This window comes from Cricetulus griseus, chromosome 2 (assembly GCF_003668045.3).
Source record: "Cricetulus griseus strain 17A/GY chromosome 2, alternate assembly CriGri-PICRH-1.0, whole genome shotgun sequence".
Classification (NCBI taxonomy): Eukaryota; Metazoa; Chordata; class Mammalia; order Rodentia; family Cricetidae; genus Cricetulus; species Cricetulus griseus.
This window is the reverse complement of record NC_048595.1, coordinates 236,931,935-236,954,266: the sequence shown is the minus strand read 5'-3', so window position 1 is coordinate 236,954,266 and position 22,332 is coordinate 236,931,935. Positions and strand designations below refer to the sequence as shown.

Sequence of the window (22,332 nt, the reverse complement as noted above, 5' to 3'; positions counted from 1 at the left end):
CACTCAGGCACTATATAGTTGACTTAGCCAGAGGGAAGAGACCCATCTAACTTGAGTAGTCAGGTTGGCCCAGTTTGAAATGGAACTAGGAACACTTGCACTGCTTGCTGAGGGCACAGAGTTCAAGGTGAGAGTGAAGTTTCAGGGAAAGGAATGGGATTTAAAGGATTGGAAACAACAGGCTTAGGATCTTTGACAAGGACCAGCGAGTTGTGTCCATTTGTCGGATAGCTCTTTGTGTAGTACTGCCATATATAGTGGCTTTATATTGAAATTAATTTTCAGAAAGTGTAAGATATGTATTAGGACAGACAAGTAAGTACAAGGTCAGTGTGGGACTTGAAATGGATTTGCAGGGCCAAAAGACTGCATTTGCCTCTCCAATTCTGTTCTTACAAGACTATGGTGCAGTCTAACCCCTAGGATTCTCATTAGGATACTTCAAATCCTGGAAATTCTTGACAAGGCATTTGAAAACTGTGTTACACAATGAGCTTTCAGTGTGTACTATTATACGAGATGGCATAGTAGCCAAGAGGCTATTGACTATTCCCAGTGTTGCCACTCACCAGCTCTGTGAAAAGGCAAGCTGCTGAACTCTGTTATTTGTAGTTTTAATATGTAAAATGTGGGTGCTTCCCTTTCTAGAGTCATTCTGAATATTAAATGAAATAATGTGTGAGCATATTGGCACTGTGCTCAATTCAGAGTAACACTGAGAAAATGTCTATTGATATATTGTTTATTTTAATGAAATAAAAAGTGTTTTTTTTTGGATACTAATAAGCCCAAAACAAATATGTGTGAGTCTTTGAGCTTTGAAAGAAGAAAAGTGTAAGTTTTAGGAAGGCAAGACTTTGCTTAAGAATAATAAATCAGTAGTCATTTTGGTGCATTGTTAGGTCCTTCAGTTTTTAGGAGTCTTTATAAATGATTTAAATTATAAAAGATTTACTGAGTACCTGGTGCCACATCAAGTTTGAATGACATCAAAATAAGTGACCAATGTCTTTGGGGTTTGGGGGTGGGAATGGAAAGAAATGTTAAGCACAACTTCCCTATAGGCCTTCTGATGAAAGACAGGCATTCCTCAAGGCTAGTGCTTCTATCTACATAGAAAGAGAGAACCTGAGCAGCCATGTCCGGTCTTCTCTGACCAGGTGGTGGTGGTGAGGAAGTAAAGGAAGTACTAGGAGTTGGGCTCATTTGGAGGTGTTCCCTGCCCCAAACACTGTGTGTGTGTGTGTGTGTGTGTGTGTGTGTGTGTGTGTGTGTGAGAGAGAGAGAGAGAGAGAGAGAGAGAGAGAGAGAGAGAGAGAGAGAGAGAGAGAGAGAGAGAATCCAATACAATACAACAGACACACTGGCTGGCTACAATCCTAATTCTCACACAGGCATTGTGGCCCCTTTGTATCTCATTACTTTGGGGGAAAGAAAGCAGTTGTACCTGAATTGATTTTTGTCCTTCTGAACAAAATGTTAAGCTGATGTTTTTCTTCTGTTTTAAATGGGATTTTGCAGTATTTTGTTATCGATACCTGAAAGGATTATTAAATACAATGAATTTTTCCATTGGAAAAATCACTGTAGATTACCTATGTAGATTTTTTGCATTTTCATAATACTGTCGATAATATTCAGTTTCTGTAATTTCCTCTTATTTATTTATTTATTTATTTATATATTTTTTTTAGACAGAGTCTCTCTACATAGCTCTGGCTGTCCTGGAACTCATTATATGGATGAGGCTAGACTTGAACTCACAGAGATCTACCTGCCTCTATCTCCAGAGTGCTGGTATTAAAGCATGCACCATCATGCCTGTCTGGTTTCAGTAATAATCTAAAAATTGTTTTCTTTGTAAGGTATGTTTCCCAGGCACTGCTGCTGTCTCTGAGAATTTTTCTGTTGACTACCATGCTTGGGAAGGTTACAGTTAAGGAGAAAGATGGGATCCTATTGGAATGGCTGATGCAAGGGGCTCAGGGAGAACAGGTGTATTATAGTTAGCACTGTAAGCAGTATACTGACCTAGCCCCTGAGCTGAAGTGGATGGCATTTTTGGTATGCTCTTCATAAAATTATCATGTATTAGGGTGAGCAAAATGAAGTTGCTACTCTACATTTAAATGCCCAGCATTGGCTTTTTATGAAGTAACTGGTGACATCTTGCAGATGTTTTGCCAAGGCCTATAGAGATACTACTTCTTTTAATTTGAGGTCTCCACAGAATGAGTCTTTCTGACATAATTGCATGTATCTGGATCTAGTCAGCTACCATGAAATATCTTCACTCCCCATACCCAATCGCATCATCCCCTTTACCAATTTAAGCATCAAAAATAATTGTTTTATAAAAATAGCATTTGATAAATGTCTTCTATTGAACATCATTTTTGTTTAGAACATCCAGTATTTTATCAGGATTCAAATGGGAGCTTCTGTTCTTACCAGAAGGATATTTTCCTGTGATTTATTAGAAAGTGGATAGAGCCTGGCAAAGGATCTTTCTTTCTTAGGGATTTCTTGTTCAAACAGAATTTGTTGTATCCACATCAGAAAAGCTGTGCTAATACAGGCTGCTGGCCAGATCTTGGAAATAGCCTCATTATATTGAACTGGATATCATAAAGGTATCCATTAAGGTAGGATTCTCTCAGTGTTTGTATTGTGAAACCCAGGTCCCTTGCCACTTTTTATATTTCATCAATAGCCTCAGTCTCTGGTAGTGTACCCTTAGAAAGGGTGGCTCTCATATGTCTTCTACCCATTGCAAAAGTAGAAACTGTGGCTTTCAGTATTCTTCGGGGTTGGGAGCTTGCTGTTGTTCAGTCATCATTTTGCTTTCTGTGTTTGTGGAGACTGTAAGGTGTCCTGGTGACCAAAGTGTAAAAATCCAGGAAATTTACTTCGTTCAGCTATTCATGTGGTTGCTATTGCTGTTCAAATATGTGGCAGGAAAAGAACTACCTTTCCCCCTCCAGATCTAATGAAATTCAACTCAGAGTTCTGCATTTTAATTTTTTCAAACCATTAGGAGATTGACAATGTTGGAAGTCACAGTATTTAGCTTCACTGTGGAAATTATTCTGCAGTTCTGCCAAAGCAAAGCATTGAATGTATTGTGTTTGTATTTGCGTTCTGGACACCATGGGGGTCAGGAATGCTGGAAGAGTGAGACACACAAAGGTAGGGGCTGACTCGGAGTCGATCCCACTCCACCAATGAGCATGCAAAGCACTAGCAGAGTGTGTTGTAGTGTTCTATCATGAAAGCTAATTGAAAACTGGGGGAGATATTAGAAGCAACACAGGCATTGTACAATTTAATTTCTTTTCTGTTTGTATGCCTTTTCAGTTGACTCGATGAATCTTTTATCATAAAACAAAGTTTTGTCATAAGAATCAGTTTAATTTCTGTGGTGATAATTAAGGGGATTGTGAGGGATGTTTATTTAAGTTCTGTCTAAGGCAAGCTGGGAATAGTGTAAATACTCAGCAAATATTTTCTTAATGCCTGCTGCATGCCAAGCTATATGGTAGGGCTGTGTGTGGTGTGACACAAGATGACAGCAGAGATGCCAGACTTCCATCCAGCCAAGTTTCAGAGTGTCTGTTATAGCTAGACCAGAGGCACTGTGCAGAAATACTATCTATGGTGTGAGAAAATGAGAGGAATCAAGAACATTAGAGTTTTAGCCTGAGCAACTTGGATGATGCGGTACAAAGCAGTTTTGCAGGCAGTGGCAGCAAACAGTTGTGTGTTGGGATTTGATGCCTGGAAAAATTCACATATTGGACTTTGGTTCTGGTAGAGTGGAAAGGTCTTAAGATAGTGAATGGAGATCACCAGGGCATGGGAGGTAAGGTCAGAAGAGCAAGATCACCAGTGATGAGAGGAGAGAAGCTCCTTGGGGAATGAACAGTAGCTCTGCAGTTTGCAGAGCACCAGCTTGAGAGGAAGCAAGCAGCCAGGCTCTGAGAAAGCATTGTAGTGGAGCTCTCCTTTCTTGCCCACCCGCTTTCCATATTTCTGTAGTCCCCTTTCACCCAATCGCTTTGATATTTTCATCCCAGATAACAACTGCTATGGTTTTCAAAGTATGTCACTCCTCCCAGCATCAGCACCACTGGGGAAATATGTAAAAAAAATGCACATTTCTGGACTGTATCCTAGACCTGCAAATAAACGAAAAAGGGTATAGTCTAGCAGGTTGTGTTTTAACAAACTGATTAGATGCTTTCTGAGGCGTGCTGAAAGTTTGGGGGCTACCATGTTCAGAGGGGAAGTTAACATATGGGAAATGCACTATCATCTTTTTCCGGGTCAAATATCTAAGGCTAAAGAAATAAATGTGTTTTACTGTCAGCCAGTAGACCACTGCCGAGTCATTGTCATGCGAAGCTTCCCAGATCTTGTAAATTGTAACAATGGTCAGCCACCTATTCCTCTACCCATGTCTGTGTACTTGGTATAGTATTGTAATGGCTGACTTCAACTAGACAAAATGAAAATTAGTCATTTCAGTGGGCAGCCCAAATTCTCTACCAACCACTGAAACCTTTCTTTAACACAAGATCCTGGCCAGGAAATTTAAAATGGTTCCTGAGGCACACATTTGATGAATTATGAATTTTTATTCATAAAATACATCTCAAATTTATTTTAGCTATTTAAATAATGGAGTTTAATGTATATTTAGTCAAGCATTACAGTAGTAAGGGCTTAAGGAGATTAGAAATAAATGAATCCAATTAAAGAAAATGTCCCTGAGATTTGATATGTCATCGGCAAAAGTGAACTGTTTGCACAGCAACTGTAAAGAAATCATTAATGATTAACTATCCAGAAGAGGGTTAATCAAGAATAAATGTTACAGAACATACTTTAAAATATTTAAGTTAAACAAACAATTTGTGCATCCTAGCACATTATATCATGTCATCATTTCTGCTGTCTTTTCTCAGAGAGTTCAAAGTCTGAGACTTTGTGTCTTTGACATACAAATGCAAGCTTTGTGACATGTGGATCAGCGAGAACTTTCCAACAACACCAGGCATTTGGCTTCCTGGGTCTCCTCAACATGAGGTTCTGGAGGTAGATTTTAGGGAGCCTATAACCTTGATTCCATAATCAAGTCTCCCAGAGTAATAGGATGATTATAGTCTTTTGACTATAGTTTTTTTCTTTCCTGTTTCTGGAGCCAAAAATAGTTGTGCAATGAAAAAAAGAAAAAGGGAAGAAAACCTCCCCCAAATTAAAAGCAAAATCGTCTTCTGTTGTCTGCTTTATTGTATGCAGATTATTATTCATGAGACCAAAACCTTTGGAATATTCCTCAGGACTTTGTGTTCCATTTTCTTACTTTTCTATTGTGGGAGATATTACAGTCATTAACAGAGTGTAGAATTTATTTCTCTGGGGATTTAAAATTTTATTCCTTCCTTCTCCTTCCATATAATTTTGGTAGTTAGCAAAAAATAGTTTAGGATGAAATAACTTTAGTATTTTAGTTTTACTAAATAATATATATGCCTGAATTACAATTTGATAAAATAAGTGAATTTACTACAACAGTAAAATATGACTTACGATCTCATAGGATTTCAGAGTCATTATTAATTATAATCTGGGAATTTAAAAAGGCCTTACATAAACTCATTCAAAGTGGTGGAGAAAGATGGTTTTTAGGTACAGGCACTGTTTATAAAAGCAGAGTTTTTGGGGAATGACTATGGTACAAACACGCATCTACTTATTTGTATGGGATGATTTCATTTCCAAAGGTGCCTTAGCCTAATTTTCACCACACTGTCTTCGTCTGTGTGCTTCTCAGTACGGAACCCTTTTTATCATCTCTTTCTGCTGGGCTCCATAGGAGCCTGAATATGAAACATAAAGCAGGTCTCTCTGCTGCCAGGACTTACCGGTAGCTAGGCAGCAACTCTGCCAGAATACAAAGAAGGTCCTTCACTTTGTGTAAGAGTGACTCTAGAATCCAATTAAAAAGTTTAGCATAGGCACAGTCATCCCAACTTAATCTGATCATGGTTTAATGCAATCCTCTGATTATTTCAATCAGTGCCTTTGGAGCCAAATCAGTTGTGTGTTTCCATTTCCATGTTTTGCCTGGGTAATTTGATCAATTTCAGTTGTTTAAAAAATAGTTCAGCTAGAAAATGTGGCAACGTCTTTTAAGAATTGTCATGACCAACACTTTTGAATCCAATGTCTGTGGAAGCTGGGTGTTTTTTTTTTTTTTTTTTTTTTTTTTTTTTTTTTTTTTTTTTTTTTTTTTTTTTTTTTTTTTTTGCCTTACACCAGGAGGGGAGTGTTAAATAAGCAGCTTCATTAAGCATACATGTAATCTTGAGCGCATGTGTGGCACAGGAATTGCTTCACTGGAGGACAGTAGAGTAGAGTCAGACTTCTCCTGGTGTTCGGGTTTGGAGGAGGGAAATGGGACTTGTAATCCCCATAAGCATCTAGCCTTTAAAGTAGTATAAATGAAATTGCTCAATTTAATAGAAGTATAAAAGTAAAACAAATGCTTTGATCTTCCCAAATCTGCCACTTGGAGCTACTCTTGGCATCACATCAACTGCTTCAAATGTCTTTAACTGGGTATTTTTTTTTTCTATTATGCTTTTCATCCTAACATATCTATGGAGCTGTTGGAGTTTTGAGTAGAGAAAAAGCAAGGCTGAGTTACATTGCATGATTGTGTTGCTCTAACGATTCCATGTGCTTATTTAGCAATGAAGAACTTATCTTAGTATTTTGACCACATTAACTAGAGCTTAAAGACTGAAGTGTAACAAGACTGAAATGTAATGGGTCAAATTAAAATGCATTTGGGATGAAAAGGAAAGAAATACAATGTAAGGAATGTTTATTTTTATTTTTTAGAATTAAAACATTTTTCCATGCAATATATTTAATGTTTTTCTCCTCTCCAATTCTTCCCAGATCCTCCCTATCTCCCTACCCACTCATGTTTATGTTGTTTCTCTTTTTCACAAAAACAATATTCATAATGAAATGCTTCTAAAGTGAGGTATAGTGGTGGGGTGAGAAGCCAGGAGATAACATTATTGACTATTTGCTGTCCCAGGCGCTGTGCTGCAGAATTTTCACACATGATTCCTGTAAACCTTACTATGTCTTTATGAACCACAGACTAGAACTAGAAGCCTAGATGGCAGGTTGTTAGTAACATACAGGGTTGGCTTCATATTGATCTGCTTGATGTGTTCATCTGCTAAACTTGAGCAATTAACATTATTATTAAAAACATTATTTTATGTCTGAGACTGTTTGCTTCATGTACATCTGTACACCACATGCATGTCTGATGTCTACAGAGGCCAGAAGACGTCATCAGGTCCCCTGGAACTAGAGATGGTTGTGAGCTAACATGTCAGTGCTGAGAACCAAACCTGGATCTTCTGGATTTAGGACATTTTTGTATTTATGTGTGAAGAAAGGTCTTTATATTTTTTTCTGTTAGGTGAATAGGGACTGAGCCAGTGCCTGTCACAGGCATACCAAGTGATCCCTTGATTTACCCTCCCAGACCACTAATAGTATTGCTGGTGGTATTACACAAGATCTCTAAATTGCTTTGGGCAGTGTGGACATTATACAATGTTAGTTATTTCAATCCATAAGCGTCACGAATTCTTTTCAGTTTTTGTGTCTTCAATTTGTTTAATGCTTTGTAATGTTTATTGCAGAGGACTTACACTTCTCTGGATTAGTTTACTCTTTTTTTTTCTTTCTTTCTTTTTTTTTTTTTTTTTTTTTTTTTTGGTTTTTCAAGACAGGGTAACAGTCCTCGCTGTCCTGGAACTCACTCTGTAGACCAGGCTGGCCTCTGACTCACAGAGATCCACCTGCCTCTACCTGCCGTGTGCTGGTATTAAAGGAATGCGCCACCACAGCCCGGCATGTTTACTTAAAAATATGTCTTGTCTATAGGGTTTCTTTATTTGATTTCTTTTTTCAGCAAGTTAGCTCTTTGTATATAAAATGCAACTTATATTTTATTTTTTAAGACAGTGCCCTACTCTGTAGCCTAGGCTAGTCTTGAATTCCTGGGCTTTCTGCTGCTTCATCCTCCTAGGTATTGGGTTTACAGGCACAAGCCAGCCAGATATTTATGTTGATTGTGTTATTTTCTTTTCTTGTATTCTGATCAAATCTGATGGAAACAATTTACGGGAGAAAAGTTAGTTTGGCTTTAAGTTTAACAGGAAGCAGTGTGCCATGGAAGGGAAGGCATGGTAGCTGGAGTGTCTTTGTCTCTATTGGTAGGAGTATATAGTGGTAACTTCTTGCATATTGGTAGATCAGGGAATACAAAACTTAGGTCAGAATCAGAAGCCAAAAGGCACTTTCAAGGCCCATCTCTAGTGACCCAATTTTCCCAGGCACGCTCTAGTTCAAAAGGTTCAGCAATTTCTAAAACAGTATCATCATTGGGGGACCAGCTGTTCAAACACATGAGCCTATGGTGTAAATTCCACATTTAAACTATAACTTTGATTTTGAATCATATAATCTCACCAAATCTATTTACTATTCTAGCAGTCTTTCCACAGAGCCTTCATGTTTCATGTGGTCTGCAAACTGGGATAATTTGATTTATCCCCTCCCTACATGTAGGCCTTTTCTTTCCTTCCCCTTTTTTATTGCTCTGGGTGAAATTTCCAGTATCTGTCAAATAAGAATATTGGAAGAGGATCCATAAACCTAAACAGAGGAAATGCTTCCCTCCATAAAATTGGCCTGCAGGTAAACCTGTAAGGCATTGTCTTGATATGAGAGGGCCCAGTTCACTATGGGCTGTACCATCCCTGGCAACGTGGTCCTGGGTTGCATAAGAAAGCAATCTGAGCAAGTTGTGAGGAGAAAGCCAGCAAGTGATGTTACTCCATGGTTCTGTATCAGATCTTGCCTTGAGTTCCTGGCCTGGGTTGTTTTGATGACAGACTGTAATGTAGAAGTGTTAGGTTAAATAGGCCCTTCACACTCCAAGTTGCTTTTGGTGTTTTTATTACAGCAATAGAGCCTCTAAATCAATATCCTTTTTCTTTCTTTATGTCTTAGGGGAAATGCCTTCATCTTCCCTCCCAGTAGTATGGTTTGACTGTGAGTTTGCTATATAGTTTTTATTATGTTGAGAAATGTTCCTTTTATATTTACTTACTTGAAAGTTTATATAATGAAATGGTGTTTAATTTCTCCAAATTATTTTCCGCTTCTATTCAGGTGATTATATGGCTTTTGTGTTTTATTTTTGGATGGGATGAATTACATTTATTCAATTGCATATGCTAAACTATCTCTACATTTTTAGAATACAGATCATGGTGCTTAATATTTTTTTCTTTTTGTGTTTTTGAGAAAATTTCTCCTTTTTATGCAGCCCTGGCTGTGCTAGAACTCCCTATGTAGATTAAGCTGGCCTTGGATTTACAGAGATCCACCTGCCTCTTGTACCTCTGATGGGATTAAAGGCATATAACATAATGCCTGGCTTAGTCTTTTTGCTTATTTTATTTATGATAATTGAGCAGGAGCATATGTGCCAAAGTACATGTATGGAGGTCAGAGGACCTCCATATTTTGGGGGGTTGATTTTCCACTTCCACCTTTATGTGGGGTCTTGGGTTGAACTCAGGGCCTTAGGCTTGAGTGGAAGGTATCTTCACATGTTACAGCAACTTGCCCACCCCAATGTGTGATCTTTTGTGCTGTTAGATTGTGTTTCTGGTATTTCTTTGAGAATTTTTAGGTGTATTTTCATCAAGAAAGTGGTATGCAGTTTTCTTTTTGTGTTGCTGTGTGTTTGTCTGATTTTATTAGTAGGTTAATGTTGGTAGGATAGGGTGAGTTTCGGAGAGTTTCCTTATTCAGAAAGACCTTGTAGAACTTTATAGTGTAGATATGTGACTTTTGCAATGTGAGAGTATAGAAAAGAAAAACGAATTTTATTTACTTCTTTCTTATAGATACAAATTTCCTGTATAAAAATAGGCCACGTTTGCAATGGCGAGTAGTTTTTGCATGTCTTTGAAGGCAGGTATTGAAGGGATCTTCTGTTTACTGGTGGACAGAAGTGCATTTGATGTAGTGGTCAAGAGTAGAAGCTCTACCTCCTGTCAGAGTCTGATGTGCTTGACTTTCTATTTTCCAAAGGAAGGCAGGTAATACAGCTCATTAACGCATCAGGGTCATTTTCCCATTGTGAAAACATACTGGTTTTAAGTTATTAGTATTCATTGGGTGGGGAAAAAGTCTTTTAAAGTTGTATAATTATCTTTCTCTTCCATTTATGTGATGTACTGTGCATATGCCTTCAAAAGATGATAAAATATCTCTTTGCTTATATCTTCTGGAACTTTAGAATTTACTGGGAAATCATAATCATAATCATTTGAAAGAAATGTTAGAATAGGGAAATGTTTAAGGACTCCTCTGAACTTCTCTCAGGGTCAGCCCTGGTGCCTCCTTCCTTCCTGAGACAGAGAGGCCTTCTGTTCATCGATCGCTACAAACCCTCTAAAACAGAGCCCCACAGCAGAGACACTCAGTGGTTATAAATTGAAGAATCTCAGTAGGCAGGGAATGCTTCATAGGAAAAAGTGAGATGTAAGATGTTTGGGGAAAGAGAACGCCCAGAAACCAAAAGCTCAGTTTTGGAGTTACTGTTTGGATAAAGTGAGGAGCTAAAGAAGGATAACTTTGATATATTGGAAGAACAACAAATCAGGAGTTGTATTGTTGAACACATTGCATTTCTGAATGAGGACTACCCGTGTCTACACTGTCTTCAGAAGGAGGGGATTAGAGAAATACTGTAATGTGATCAGACTTCCTAATCTTAGAAGACAAGACTTCTTTTAAAATCTTTGTTGTTTTTATAGAAGAATATTCTTGCTCTCATTAAATGATTTGAATAGTCATTGTCAGATTTCAAAGGGTATTGTTTCCAGAATTTTCCCACAGATACCCAAATCTTTGAGGTCCCCTATATCAAATGTAGTATTTGTATATAATCTATATATTGCCTCCCAATATGCTTTAATGCTTTCCAGGTACTTATAATTCTTAAAATAATATAAATGCCCCTTACTAGAACTAATAAATAAATTAAAAAATAATATAAATGCTATATAAACAGGAATAGTGGGGAAAACTGTATACTGTTCAGGACAGACATAATTAAAATATTCTCAACACAATGATATGTGGCTTCACAATTGTGGAACTTGTAGAGGAAGATGCTTATAGCAGGCTTTTTTGGACCACCAGCTCCCAAATTATGACATAGAGACTTACTTATGAAAGTTTAGCCCTAGCTTAGGCTTGTTTCTAACTTAAATTAACCCATATTTTTAAATCTATGTTCTTCCATGTGCTTGTTACCTCATCTCAATTTTGCCCATTCTGTTTTCTCCCTATCTGGCTGGTGACCCTGTCTTTCTTCTTTCCAGCACTTTTCTGTCCAGAAGTCCTGTCTATACCTTCTGCCTACCTATTGGCTTTTTATCAAACCAATCATAGTGACATATCTTGACACATGGTAATCAAATATCTCTTAGCATTCCCCCTTTTTGTCTAAATAAAAAGGAAAAGGTTTTAACTCTAACAATGCAAAACTATATACAATAAGAACAATTATCAAGTAAGAAATACATTCACAATGTCCAGTCCATTAGCATTTGGCAAATATCTTATCTTGGTGAGTCCGAATTTTTGTACCTAATTTACTTTCTATCATAACTAAGGAAAACTATAATCTTCAACCCTATCAGCGATCTGAGAAGAATATAATATTACCTGAGTAAACAGGAAGAGCAGAGCAAGAAACTTTCAAAACTAAGAAATGACAGGGACATCTGGTTACCTGAACAGTTACCCCAAGATTCCTTTGTAATGTTTGGGCATCCATCTTCAGCCTACAGGCTTAGAATATCTGGTAGAAGGCTGGTGAAACCCACAGAAACAGCTGACCTGAACAAGGAGGAGCTCTTGGCCCCCTGTCTGATCACTGGGAAACCAGCATGGAACTGATTCAGACCCCAGGAATGTGGGTGTGAGTCAGGAGCCTTCGGGAATCTATGGGTTCTCTTGTAGTAGATTATCTCAGTACTTATCCCTAGCACAGGAATGGACTTTGGGAGCCCATTTCACATAGAGGGATACTCCCTCAGCCTAGACACACAGGGGAGGGGGAAGGACCTAGGCCCTATCCCAAAGGATATGATGGACTCTGAAGACCCCTATGGAAGGTCTCACTTTCCCTGGGGAGCAGAAATGGTATGAGATTGGTAGGGAGTTAGTGGGGGGCAGGGGAGGAGAAGGAACTGGGATTGACATGTAAAACCATCTTGTTTCTAATTTAAATAAAAAAGGAGAAAAAAGAATATCTGGTATATTTTCTATAAAGCAGGTATTTTTTGAAGGACTGTCTTACCCTGTCTTGGCAAAGTTCAACAGTCCCTTTCTTTTGTGTCCTCTTGTCTATTTTGGACAGCATACTGTCAGCAGATGAAGCAAGGGTAGTTTCTTTGTCTAGTGGCTAACTTTTCCGTAATAAATGTAAACTCCATGCGGAGGCTCTTTGATACCCATCATCCTTTTTTGAAGTAGATTAGTTCCGAGAGGAGCAGAGAATCTCACTGCCATGAAAAGCCTCAGGTTATTAAAACATCTTGAATGCCATATGTAGTAGGCTTTGTTTGGATCACCAGCCCCCAAATTATGACAGAGACTTACTATTTATTATGAAAGCTTGGCCTTTGCTAATGTTTGTTTCTAACTTCTCTTATAATGTAAATTAACTCATTTCCATTGATCTATGTGCCATCACATGGCTTGTAGCTTTTACCTCTCCTGCTGGTGACCTTACCTTTCTTCTTCCTTGAGACTTCTCTGTCCCCAGAAGTTCCATTTAATGTCTTCCTGCCTAGCTATTGGCCATTCAGCTCTTTATTAAACCAATCGCAGTGACACATCTTCACACAGTGTAAAGGAGTATTCCACAATGTTTCCCCCTTTTTGTTTAAATAAAAAGGAAAGGTTTTTACTCTAACAGATGCTGACTGTGTCTGATGGCATGCTGTTGTAGTTTGATGATAATACTAAAACTGGTTTATCTGGTTCCCTCCTTACTCACTGGGAAGATTCCTGGCTTGAATTATGCTTTTCCTTTTTGAGTTGATGTAGTGGCTAAATTAAGCATATGTAGTATTTACACTAGCTTACATACTTAAAATGTTTGTTTTTCATAGTAAGAACTCCTAAAAAAATCAGCTCACACAGTAATTTTGAAGTAAGTATGTTTTTCCATTTGCCTTATTTTACTAGTCTCCTAGAATGACAAAAATGACCATAGAATAAATGAAAGTAAAAGTAAGATTAAAATAAATAGAAGAAGGTAGTAAACTTGTACAAATGTCTTATGAATATTTCATGAGCATTCTAGAGCAGATTGCAAATTAGACTTGGGGCTTTTTTTTTTTTTTAAACCTCTAGTGCAAAGCAGCAAAATATGGTAAGATAAATACTTCACAGTGTTCTAGAGAGTAAAAAGACTGTGTCAGTTGGCACATTCCATTTAGTTCTAGAATCCTTAAGAAATTTCTTCCACAAGTGGTGATAAAGAAGGGAAAAATATTTTGAGGGACTAGAGGGAAGGGTTGATGTTCTCTGAAGAAAATTAGAAATTTCAAGTGATATCTGATGATTTCTGAAATGCGTTGAGGTTGCACACGTGGGGAGAACCAAGTAGACTTCATAACATAAGCTCCTTGATTCCTTCATATCATTCTGCAGTCAGTATGTATATTGTTTTTCTCCTGAATAGATTATAATCTACTATTCATTATAGTTATTGTCTTCATTCTCATATCTATATATAACACAAAGTCTGGTGTAAAAGGAATGCAATAAATGAAGTAATGGAAAAAATGTGGTGGTAAAATGTACTCTGAGAGGACCGATTTAGACTGTTGAAAGGGATTTTTAGCTAATTCAAAGCTAACTAACTGTAAGAATGTTTAGAATGTTTATCACAATGATATTGTTGTTGATGATCTGGTAACAATGGTTGTCTTCTGAGTTCTCTCACACGAAAAACTTTAGGACAGGTTAATAATTCATATCATAGCATCCATGGCATAAAAACTCATTTCATCATTTAACACCCATCTTTTCAGGAGAAGGACTGTGGAACTTGCTAAAGTTCACTGGGGCAACTCAACAGATTTCTCTTGAGCTACTAAAAAGCTAAAGGGCTTTCTGAGTCATTATATTTACTGTTTAGGTTTCTAATTAAAAATACTTGCTTGGGTAATTAAATGACGTTTATCTTCTATTTAATAAAACCAATGGAAGGCAGCCACATTAACACATATTTGTTGAATGTGAGCTTTTTCGGTTTGGTGAAAGCAGCTGGACAACTAACATTTGCTTTCTTTTTTTATATATGGAGTACTGCCACTTCTAAGGAGTTTCATGAATTTATCCCCTGTGGTGGCTGACTGAAGGCTTTTTTCCTAACCCTTGCAGAGACACAGAATACAAAGGGCTGCAGCTCTCCCTGGACCAGATTTCAGCCTCTAAGCCCACCTTCTCTTATGCCAGCAGCTCCACACCCACCATCACTGACAACAGGAAGGGGTCCAAGTCTCGGCTCTCCAGCACCAAGTCAAAATCCAGGACCTCCCCATATCCTCAGGTAAGTACATGGATGTTTTACAACTTTTCTTTTTTTTGGCTTGGTTTGATCTTGAAGTTGACGAAGTATATAATTATGCATTGTTGATAGATAAAAACTGTTAGGAGGAATTGTGAATTCAGTTTGTTGTTTGCTGTGTTAATGGGAGTTTAGTTTAAATCATCACAATTTCTTTGATATTTCTAATGACACTACTTCGTGCTCTTTCTAGCTCCCAATAATCAATAGCCTGGAAGATTTAGCCAGCATAAAAAAACATAGGAAATAGGGCTCAACCAAAAAGTTAAATTAAGATGGGAACTTTAAAAGAGAAAGATACGAGATTGAAGCTAAGAATGAAGAACAGCTTCTGCATGAGATTTGCCCACAGATTGCATGAGGGGGAAATGGTCAGACAGAACCTTCCAGACGACAGGGAGGAAACAAGTCCCTCTTCTTAACAAGGCAGTGAGATGATGATGCCCAGAGAGGCATCCAGAAATACTGAAGTGTACATCCAAGAGAAATGGGTTTTAGAGGGAAAATAATTCCTTTGGGACCAGTGTGTGATAAATAGAAACTAGATTTTTGGCAAGATGTGCCTGCAGCTTCCTGCCTGGAGGAGGTAGCACAGGACTGAGGATTCCCCACACCCTGTATCCTGTGGCCACTTTGACTACAACCTCTTCAGGAAATGGTCTGCCAGACTACGCCAGACTACTTGTAGTAGTCTGTGGTTACTCAGCAGATTATTCTTGGGCTAGTAGAAAACCAAAGGGCTTTCTGACACACTATACCTACTGTTATTATTAGTATTATTATTATTAGTACTACTACTATTAAAATGCCACTCTGGGAGATACAGAAATGATTATTTTTGTTCTTTTCCAAGCTGCTATTTTGTCAACACATATGTAAGTGTGAACTATTTGGAGAAATGTTTTTCATTTACTCAGTTGTCCTTAAAAAGCTACTATTTGCTAGGCTATTTTCATATCCAGATAATGAAGATGAAAAGACAGTGACTTCTGCCACCAAGAGGCTTAGGTCACATGGCTCAAAATCTTTCACAGAAGATGGAGTTTCTTTACTCTAACAAAAGGGGGTGGGTGAGGCCTACATGATTTTCAGGACACAACTTCTTCCAGGATAGCCGAGTAGTTTACTTGTGAGCCATAACCATAAAGTAAGATGACCAAAGACACTGCAAATGGGAGCTGCTCCTTTCTTTAGAGAGTCTGTGGGGAGCTTTTTATATTACCATCTGGTGCTTTGGGAAGTGAGTTTTATTGCTTCCTTTTAGGAATGGATTATGCCTCTGGGTAGTCCTTTCCTCAAAGATATAGGAATGTTGAAAACACACAGATGAAAGAAGGATTTAAATTAGGAAATACTAAATTAAGAATGAGTTTATTCTTTGTTATATAGCAATTAACAAACACATACATGCACATACACATGGGTACACATGCACACACACACACACACACACACACACACACACACACACACTCATACGCCACCACCACCACCACCACCACCACCACCACCACCACATGCTTCCCTTGTTGTACCTCTTAAACCTCATTGCATGATCTGTTTTCTTTCCTGCTTCCTGCTTCCATATTCATGTCTAGAGCTTCTATCAGTTCACTCTAACAGTAGATGCTCTCCCAGTAAATGACTTCTTGTATGTGTTTAGTAGATGAGAAATTAATTTGAAACTTAAAGATATTGTGTAGTATAAAAAATAAAAGTGGAAAGTAGAAAATTCCCCTTTATTGTTTTCTCTTTATAATTATATGCTCTTTTATGATGCTTTGTAATGTTTGAAATCACAGGCATAAACAAAGTAAAAACCACATACCTATTATTTACATAGGATTTCTCTTGTGTTATTTGTTTTTGTGTTAAAACTTGGAGTTCCTGTCCTTAAAATTTTGGCTGTATGCCTCCCTTAAACTGCATAGTTGGCTATAAGTGAGGTTTAACTAACATATATGTTATTCTGTAATTTTATTTATTTTAGGTTACTGTGGTGATATATAAATCATTATCTAATTTCCCATTATATGGGTACTATCACACACATGCCAGGAGTGAAACATAGTTTTTCTACTTTCAAGGAGCCACTGGTACAGACTGGAAGTGAACAGGCATTTGCAATTAATTGTCCTGGTATGACAGTACCCTTGGAAAAGTGTGACAACCAGTGCAAACTCATCATTGTTTCTGCTGTAAGAAAACAGCTTCCAAATCTGTCCATCTTGGATGTATTTAAATCTTCAGAAATTTTGTAGAAAAAATTAGCTTCTCAAAAATATTTAGTTCAAACTATTCTTCAAGAATAGCTAGGCTTCAAATTTTATGCACCATAATTCTTATAATTTTTATATTTATTTATTTTTATTTTATGTGTATTGGTGTTTTGCCTGCATGCATGTTTGTGTTCCATGTGCTCATGGGCATGAGAAGAGAGCATGAGATCCTCTGGAACTGGAGTTACAGAGAGTTTTTAGCCACTTTGTGGGTGCTGCGAATTGAACCCTGGACTTCCAGAAGAGCAGTCAGGTCCTTAACTGCTTAGTCATTCTCTTCAGCCCCCAGCATTATTCTTATGTTTTTCAACTCAGTACATGTGAGCTGAGGATCTATTTCAGAAAGATGCTACAGTGATCATTGTCAGATCTGGGGATGTGGACTGGGTAAAATATAAAAAAGTGCTATAAGAAATAGTCTTTAAATTTTCGGTAAAGCAGTAAGATATACTATAGAGAAAGAAAAGTGATGAGAGATGAAATGTATAGAGGCTTTGTGAATACTGTCTGAAAGGTGAGGGTGATCTAACTATGGGGTGGGATCAGGCATATGGGAATACACAGCAGGGTGAAAGTCAGGAAGATCAAGACGAGAAATGCAAGAACACGTCATTAATGTGACTGAGCCTAGGACGGAGTGGGAAGGTTGGTGTTTCTGGATGAGTGAGTGATGTTTGGAAAAACAGATTGCTGCCAATATATACTAATTAAAGGAGTTTAAGTATTTTGTGGAGAATAAGTAAAGTTTTTTGGGGGTAGGTATTGATAAGGTAAAGCAAGGGAAATTATTCAGGGAACTAATTCCCATAGTTCTGATATTAGGTTATAAAGATCTGCTAAAGTTATTTACTGCAGTAGAAGGCAAAATAAAGAAATAATGGCTAAATTTCTTTATCCTAGGTTCCCATACTCCTTATTGTAGATATATTTTGGTCATATTTTATATCATTATTTTGAGATTATACTTATACAGCCTGTTTTCAGTTTTTCAAATCAAACATATTGAATACCTCCATGTGTAATAATAGGTGAATAATGATAATGAGACTATGGCTTTAATTACATTTTAGACATGTCTTCCCATTTTAGGGTAATTTTTATTTTTGCTTTTCATTAAAACTTTATTGTAAAGAACTTGCAAATAAAAACACCACATGCTCATTTTCAAAGTATTCTTTTCTCTTTGTTATTTTTATCTACAAGTTATCATTTGTCATTTCATAAGGCAGATTGCAGAGCAAAATGGAACCTACAAAGTAATAGCTTGTGCCTCTTGTTAGGTTATAATGATATAATGATTCTGTTATTATTTGTTGCCCCCTTTATTAACTTGTATTAGGCACATTAAAACTTTCTAGTAGATACCTAATGAATGGCAAGCAGAAACCTTGCTTTTTTGAATTATTTATGTACTCTTTTATGAACATTCAAGATATGATTAAATTGTAATTCATGCCTAGCCCTTAGTTTGGATGAAGGAGTAGATGAACCCTCAGGTTCTTCTTTGGTATTAGAAACCCTTGGGGATAATTTTAGACTTGATTATATATGGCTACCTAATGAATGACTGATCACCCTTGGACCTCTGTGTATTACTTGAGTTGGGAAAGGTCAAATAGAATTGTTTTGAATGGTTTTAGAAAAACTGTGATAGGGAATATTATGGTTAATTTCTTTCATTCTTTGCATAACTTTTAGGGCTGCTGTGTAGCTGCAGTCCTGTCATGGTGCTGCAGTGTATTGTTTCTGGTTTTATATATGTAAAAATAACAATGTAGTTTTCATAGTTTAAAAGAATTGGAGCTACTGAGTTTACAGAATTTACTTTTCAGACTTTATATGTTACAAATTGCTATTATGTTTTCCAATTTTCTTTTTGTAACTAGTCCTGACCACTCTAAAAGGTTATCTTGCAATGGTTCACCCATGACAATCACAAATAAATTGCCTCCTGACATCAGAGTTTCTTTTTAAACTTTTTACGTTGGTATGTTTATAGTTGTGTTTAATACAGTCAGTGTGTGCCATATGAGTTTATTGTATCATCTTACCTGCTTCTGGCCCTTTTTCTAATCAGTAGTAACCAATGCATGTGTCATTCCTAATAAGGATGTATGCATTACACTGTGGATGCTTCTGAAATCTGAAAGTATTTAATCACTTGTTACAAACACACTGCAACACTTGCAAGTTTTATTTGACATCTGTTCCTTTAAACAATCTCAGAGAACCTTCTTAATTTTCATGGCCATCAGTCTTTTTTATTATTTAGCAATATAATTGCAGTAGTTTTCCCTTAGGGTCTATGACTTATAGAGTCTTAGATTCTTGGTTACTTTAGCAGTGTTAGGTATGGTTTCCATCTCATGGAGTGGGCCAATTTAAAAAAAGTCTTTGGTAACTCCCATAATATTTTGCCAGTATTGTAGGTTGCCGGGCTCATACCTGGGTGATATTGGTGATTACTTTTCTTCTTTAGTAGTAAGTAGAGTACTTTCTAGCATCATGAATGTAGCTAGAGTACTTTCTAGCTCCATGTTCAGTTACATAAGTAATTGTTGTCTTCAGCAATAGTTTTCACAAACTGACAGGTTTTTAACTGAACTAATATGTGAAAGGATACAAAGAAAATGTATGTGCAATGAGACATTTCAACTGGATATTCATATATTCATAGGAATATAGAGGATTTTATTTATGTGAAAATGATTGCGTAACTTAGAAGAAATGGATGCACTTTTAGAAGATAGAACCTATCAAGACTGAATATTTAAGAAGTAGAAAATCTATGGAAATTGATAATGAATAACGAGATTGAGGCAGTGTTAAAAAACTAGACTCTGTGAAGTCCTGAGGTCTACTGAGAGCATGATAAATATGGTTGATAACAATATGCTGTATTTTAAAAGTTGTGAGATAGTATACTTTAAGTGTTCTCAAAACAAAAATGATGCATATGTGTGATATAACATGTTAATTGGTTTAATTTAGCCATGCCATTGTGAACATACTGTATTGTGTATCATAAGTGTGCATGACTTTATTTATGAGCTAAATAAATGAATGGAAGAAAAAAATTCTCAAAGGACTGAAAATGTGGCCCAGCAGTTAAAAACACTTATTCTTCTTCTAAAGGATGAAAGTTTGGTTCCCAGCACCCACATCTGGTGACTCATAACTGCCTATAACTCCAACCTCAACAAGTGGCGTATAGTCACATAAGGAGTACACACACAAAACAACAACAATAAAAACCAAGCAACAACACCCCTCACAAAACCTCCCCAGAAAGTCAAGTTTGTAATCACATCACTTTTCTACTAAACTCTATCAAAAATTCACAGAAGAATTATAGGTGAATCTTTTCAAAGTTCTCTAAAAAGTTGAAGACAAGTTCCCAAACTAATTGAAGGTCAGATCCTTACTTATGCTAAAGCCATAAAAGGACAGACACCTCAAGAAGAGAAGACAGTGTTGTGAGCAAAGAAGCAGGCTCTTCTGCTTTCCTAACAGACTAAGCTGATGAGCCCATTAAAAGAATCATATGTGACTAGGTGGGACAAGTAAGTGAATGTGATACACCACAGTGGAGCTTAGAATTTATATGATTATCAAAATAAAGGCAGAGAGATATTTGACAAAATTCAGCATGATTTAATAAAACCTCTATAAAATTGGTTATGGATCAAATGTACTTCAGTTCAACAAAGACAACAGACTTGATAAACCCTTAACTAGCATCGTATTTCATGGTGAAAATCTAAAAGATTTTCTTGGATATAGTCAAAATGCATGTATAAAATTATCATAATGAAACCCATTATTTTGTACAATTAATACATGTGAATAAAAACATAAAAAGAGAACACATAAACAGAAAATTTGTGCTGAGCAACAAAAATACTGAGATCGATAGAGCAAGATTAAGTATCACACTAAGAAAGAATAGAAAGTTGGAGGCATCATGCTTTCCAATTTCAAACTATACTACAAAGCCACAGTATTCAAAACATTATATCAGCAGAAAACAGAGCCTAGAAATAAATTGTCCACTCCACCAGCGAATATTTGAATAGTATGCCAAGAGTGAGCAATCAGTAAAGGACAGGGTCTTCAGTAAACAAGTTTGGAAAACTGGATTTGAATGTCCAGTTTTTAATTTGAATATCAAAACAATGCATTGGCCCTCTCTTCTACCAAACACAATTATAGCTTGATTTAGATTGACTTAAATACCAGAGACTATGAAGTTTGTAGGAGAAGTGATAGAAAATGTTGAAGATGTTGTGCAAGGCAAAGCACCTTGTGTGCTTGCAAAAGAACATAAATTAGTGAAGCTACTGTAGAAGATAGTATGGGAGTTCCTAAAATTAAAATGAGAGCCACCACATCATCCAGCAAATCCATGCCCTGGTAACTATGTAAATCATTGCCACAGGCTGTAATGAAGCATTATTTACAATAGTGAAGAAATGGAATTGACCTGTGTCTATTGATATATGAATGACCAAAAATTTTTACATATAATTCATTATCATGTAATGTAAAAAGAAGGAAATATTACCACTTATGAAATAGAGCAGATAATGGTAACTACTGTATGTTTTCACTTGTATTTATCTAGACTATTTATTGGAGTAGAATAGTGGCTGTCAGATGTTGGGATAGGGAATGTTAGTCAAAGAGTATAAACTTTAAGTTTTAAGATAGATATGTCTGGGAGCCTAATCTTAAATACGATGATGTTGTTAACAACATTATAGGGTGTGCTTGAAATCTGCTGAAAGAAATGTTAAATTTTCATACCAGATACAAATAATTAACAAAGGGAAATGATGGATGTGTTAACAAACTTACTATGGTAATAATTTTATAACATGCACTTTCCATATTATATACCTTAAATATATGAGGCTCAGCTAGGATGTAGAAAGGTTCAATGCATATTGTTTGCTATCTCATCTATACTATTTGAGTTTTCTTTGCTTTTCTATATTTCAAAGGAGCTGTAGACCTGTCCTTCTGTTTAGTTTACAACATAGAATGAGTTAACTCAGCAGAGGGTCTTCAAGTTTCAACTCATTTTCACAAAGTCAGAAATACGATAAATCTTGTAGTATGTAGAAGTTGCTAATATGTTTACCAACATATTGGCATAGATGAATTGTGGATGTCATGTCACAGAACACGGACAAGAATAGCTTGGGCAATGCTTCCTTGGTCTAGACCCAAAATAAAGCAGAGAAACCAGATAAAGCTGCAGTGAGGAGCTTGAATAGGTAGCAC

The 22,332-nt window shown here is 36.8% G+C and overlaps 1 protein-coding gene across 1 annotated transcript in view; it reads left to right on the top strand.

The window, feature by feature from the left end:
- Nucleotides 1-22,332, top strand: part of Sim1 (SIM bHLH transcription factor 1) — a 65,172-nt gene that overhangs the window by 22,202 nt on the left and 20,638 nt on the right. The window contains exon 9 of the mRNA XM_027402945.2: nt 14,581-14,749. Coding sequence (XP_027258746.1) covers nt 14,581-14,749 — 169 coding nt within the window. The remainder of the gene's footprint in view (nt 1-14,580; nt 14,750-22,332) is intronic.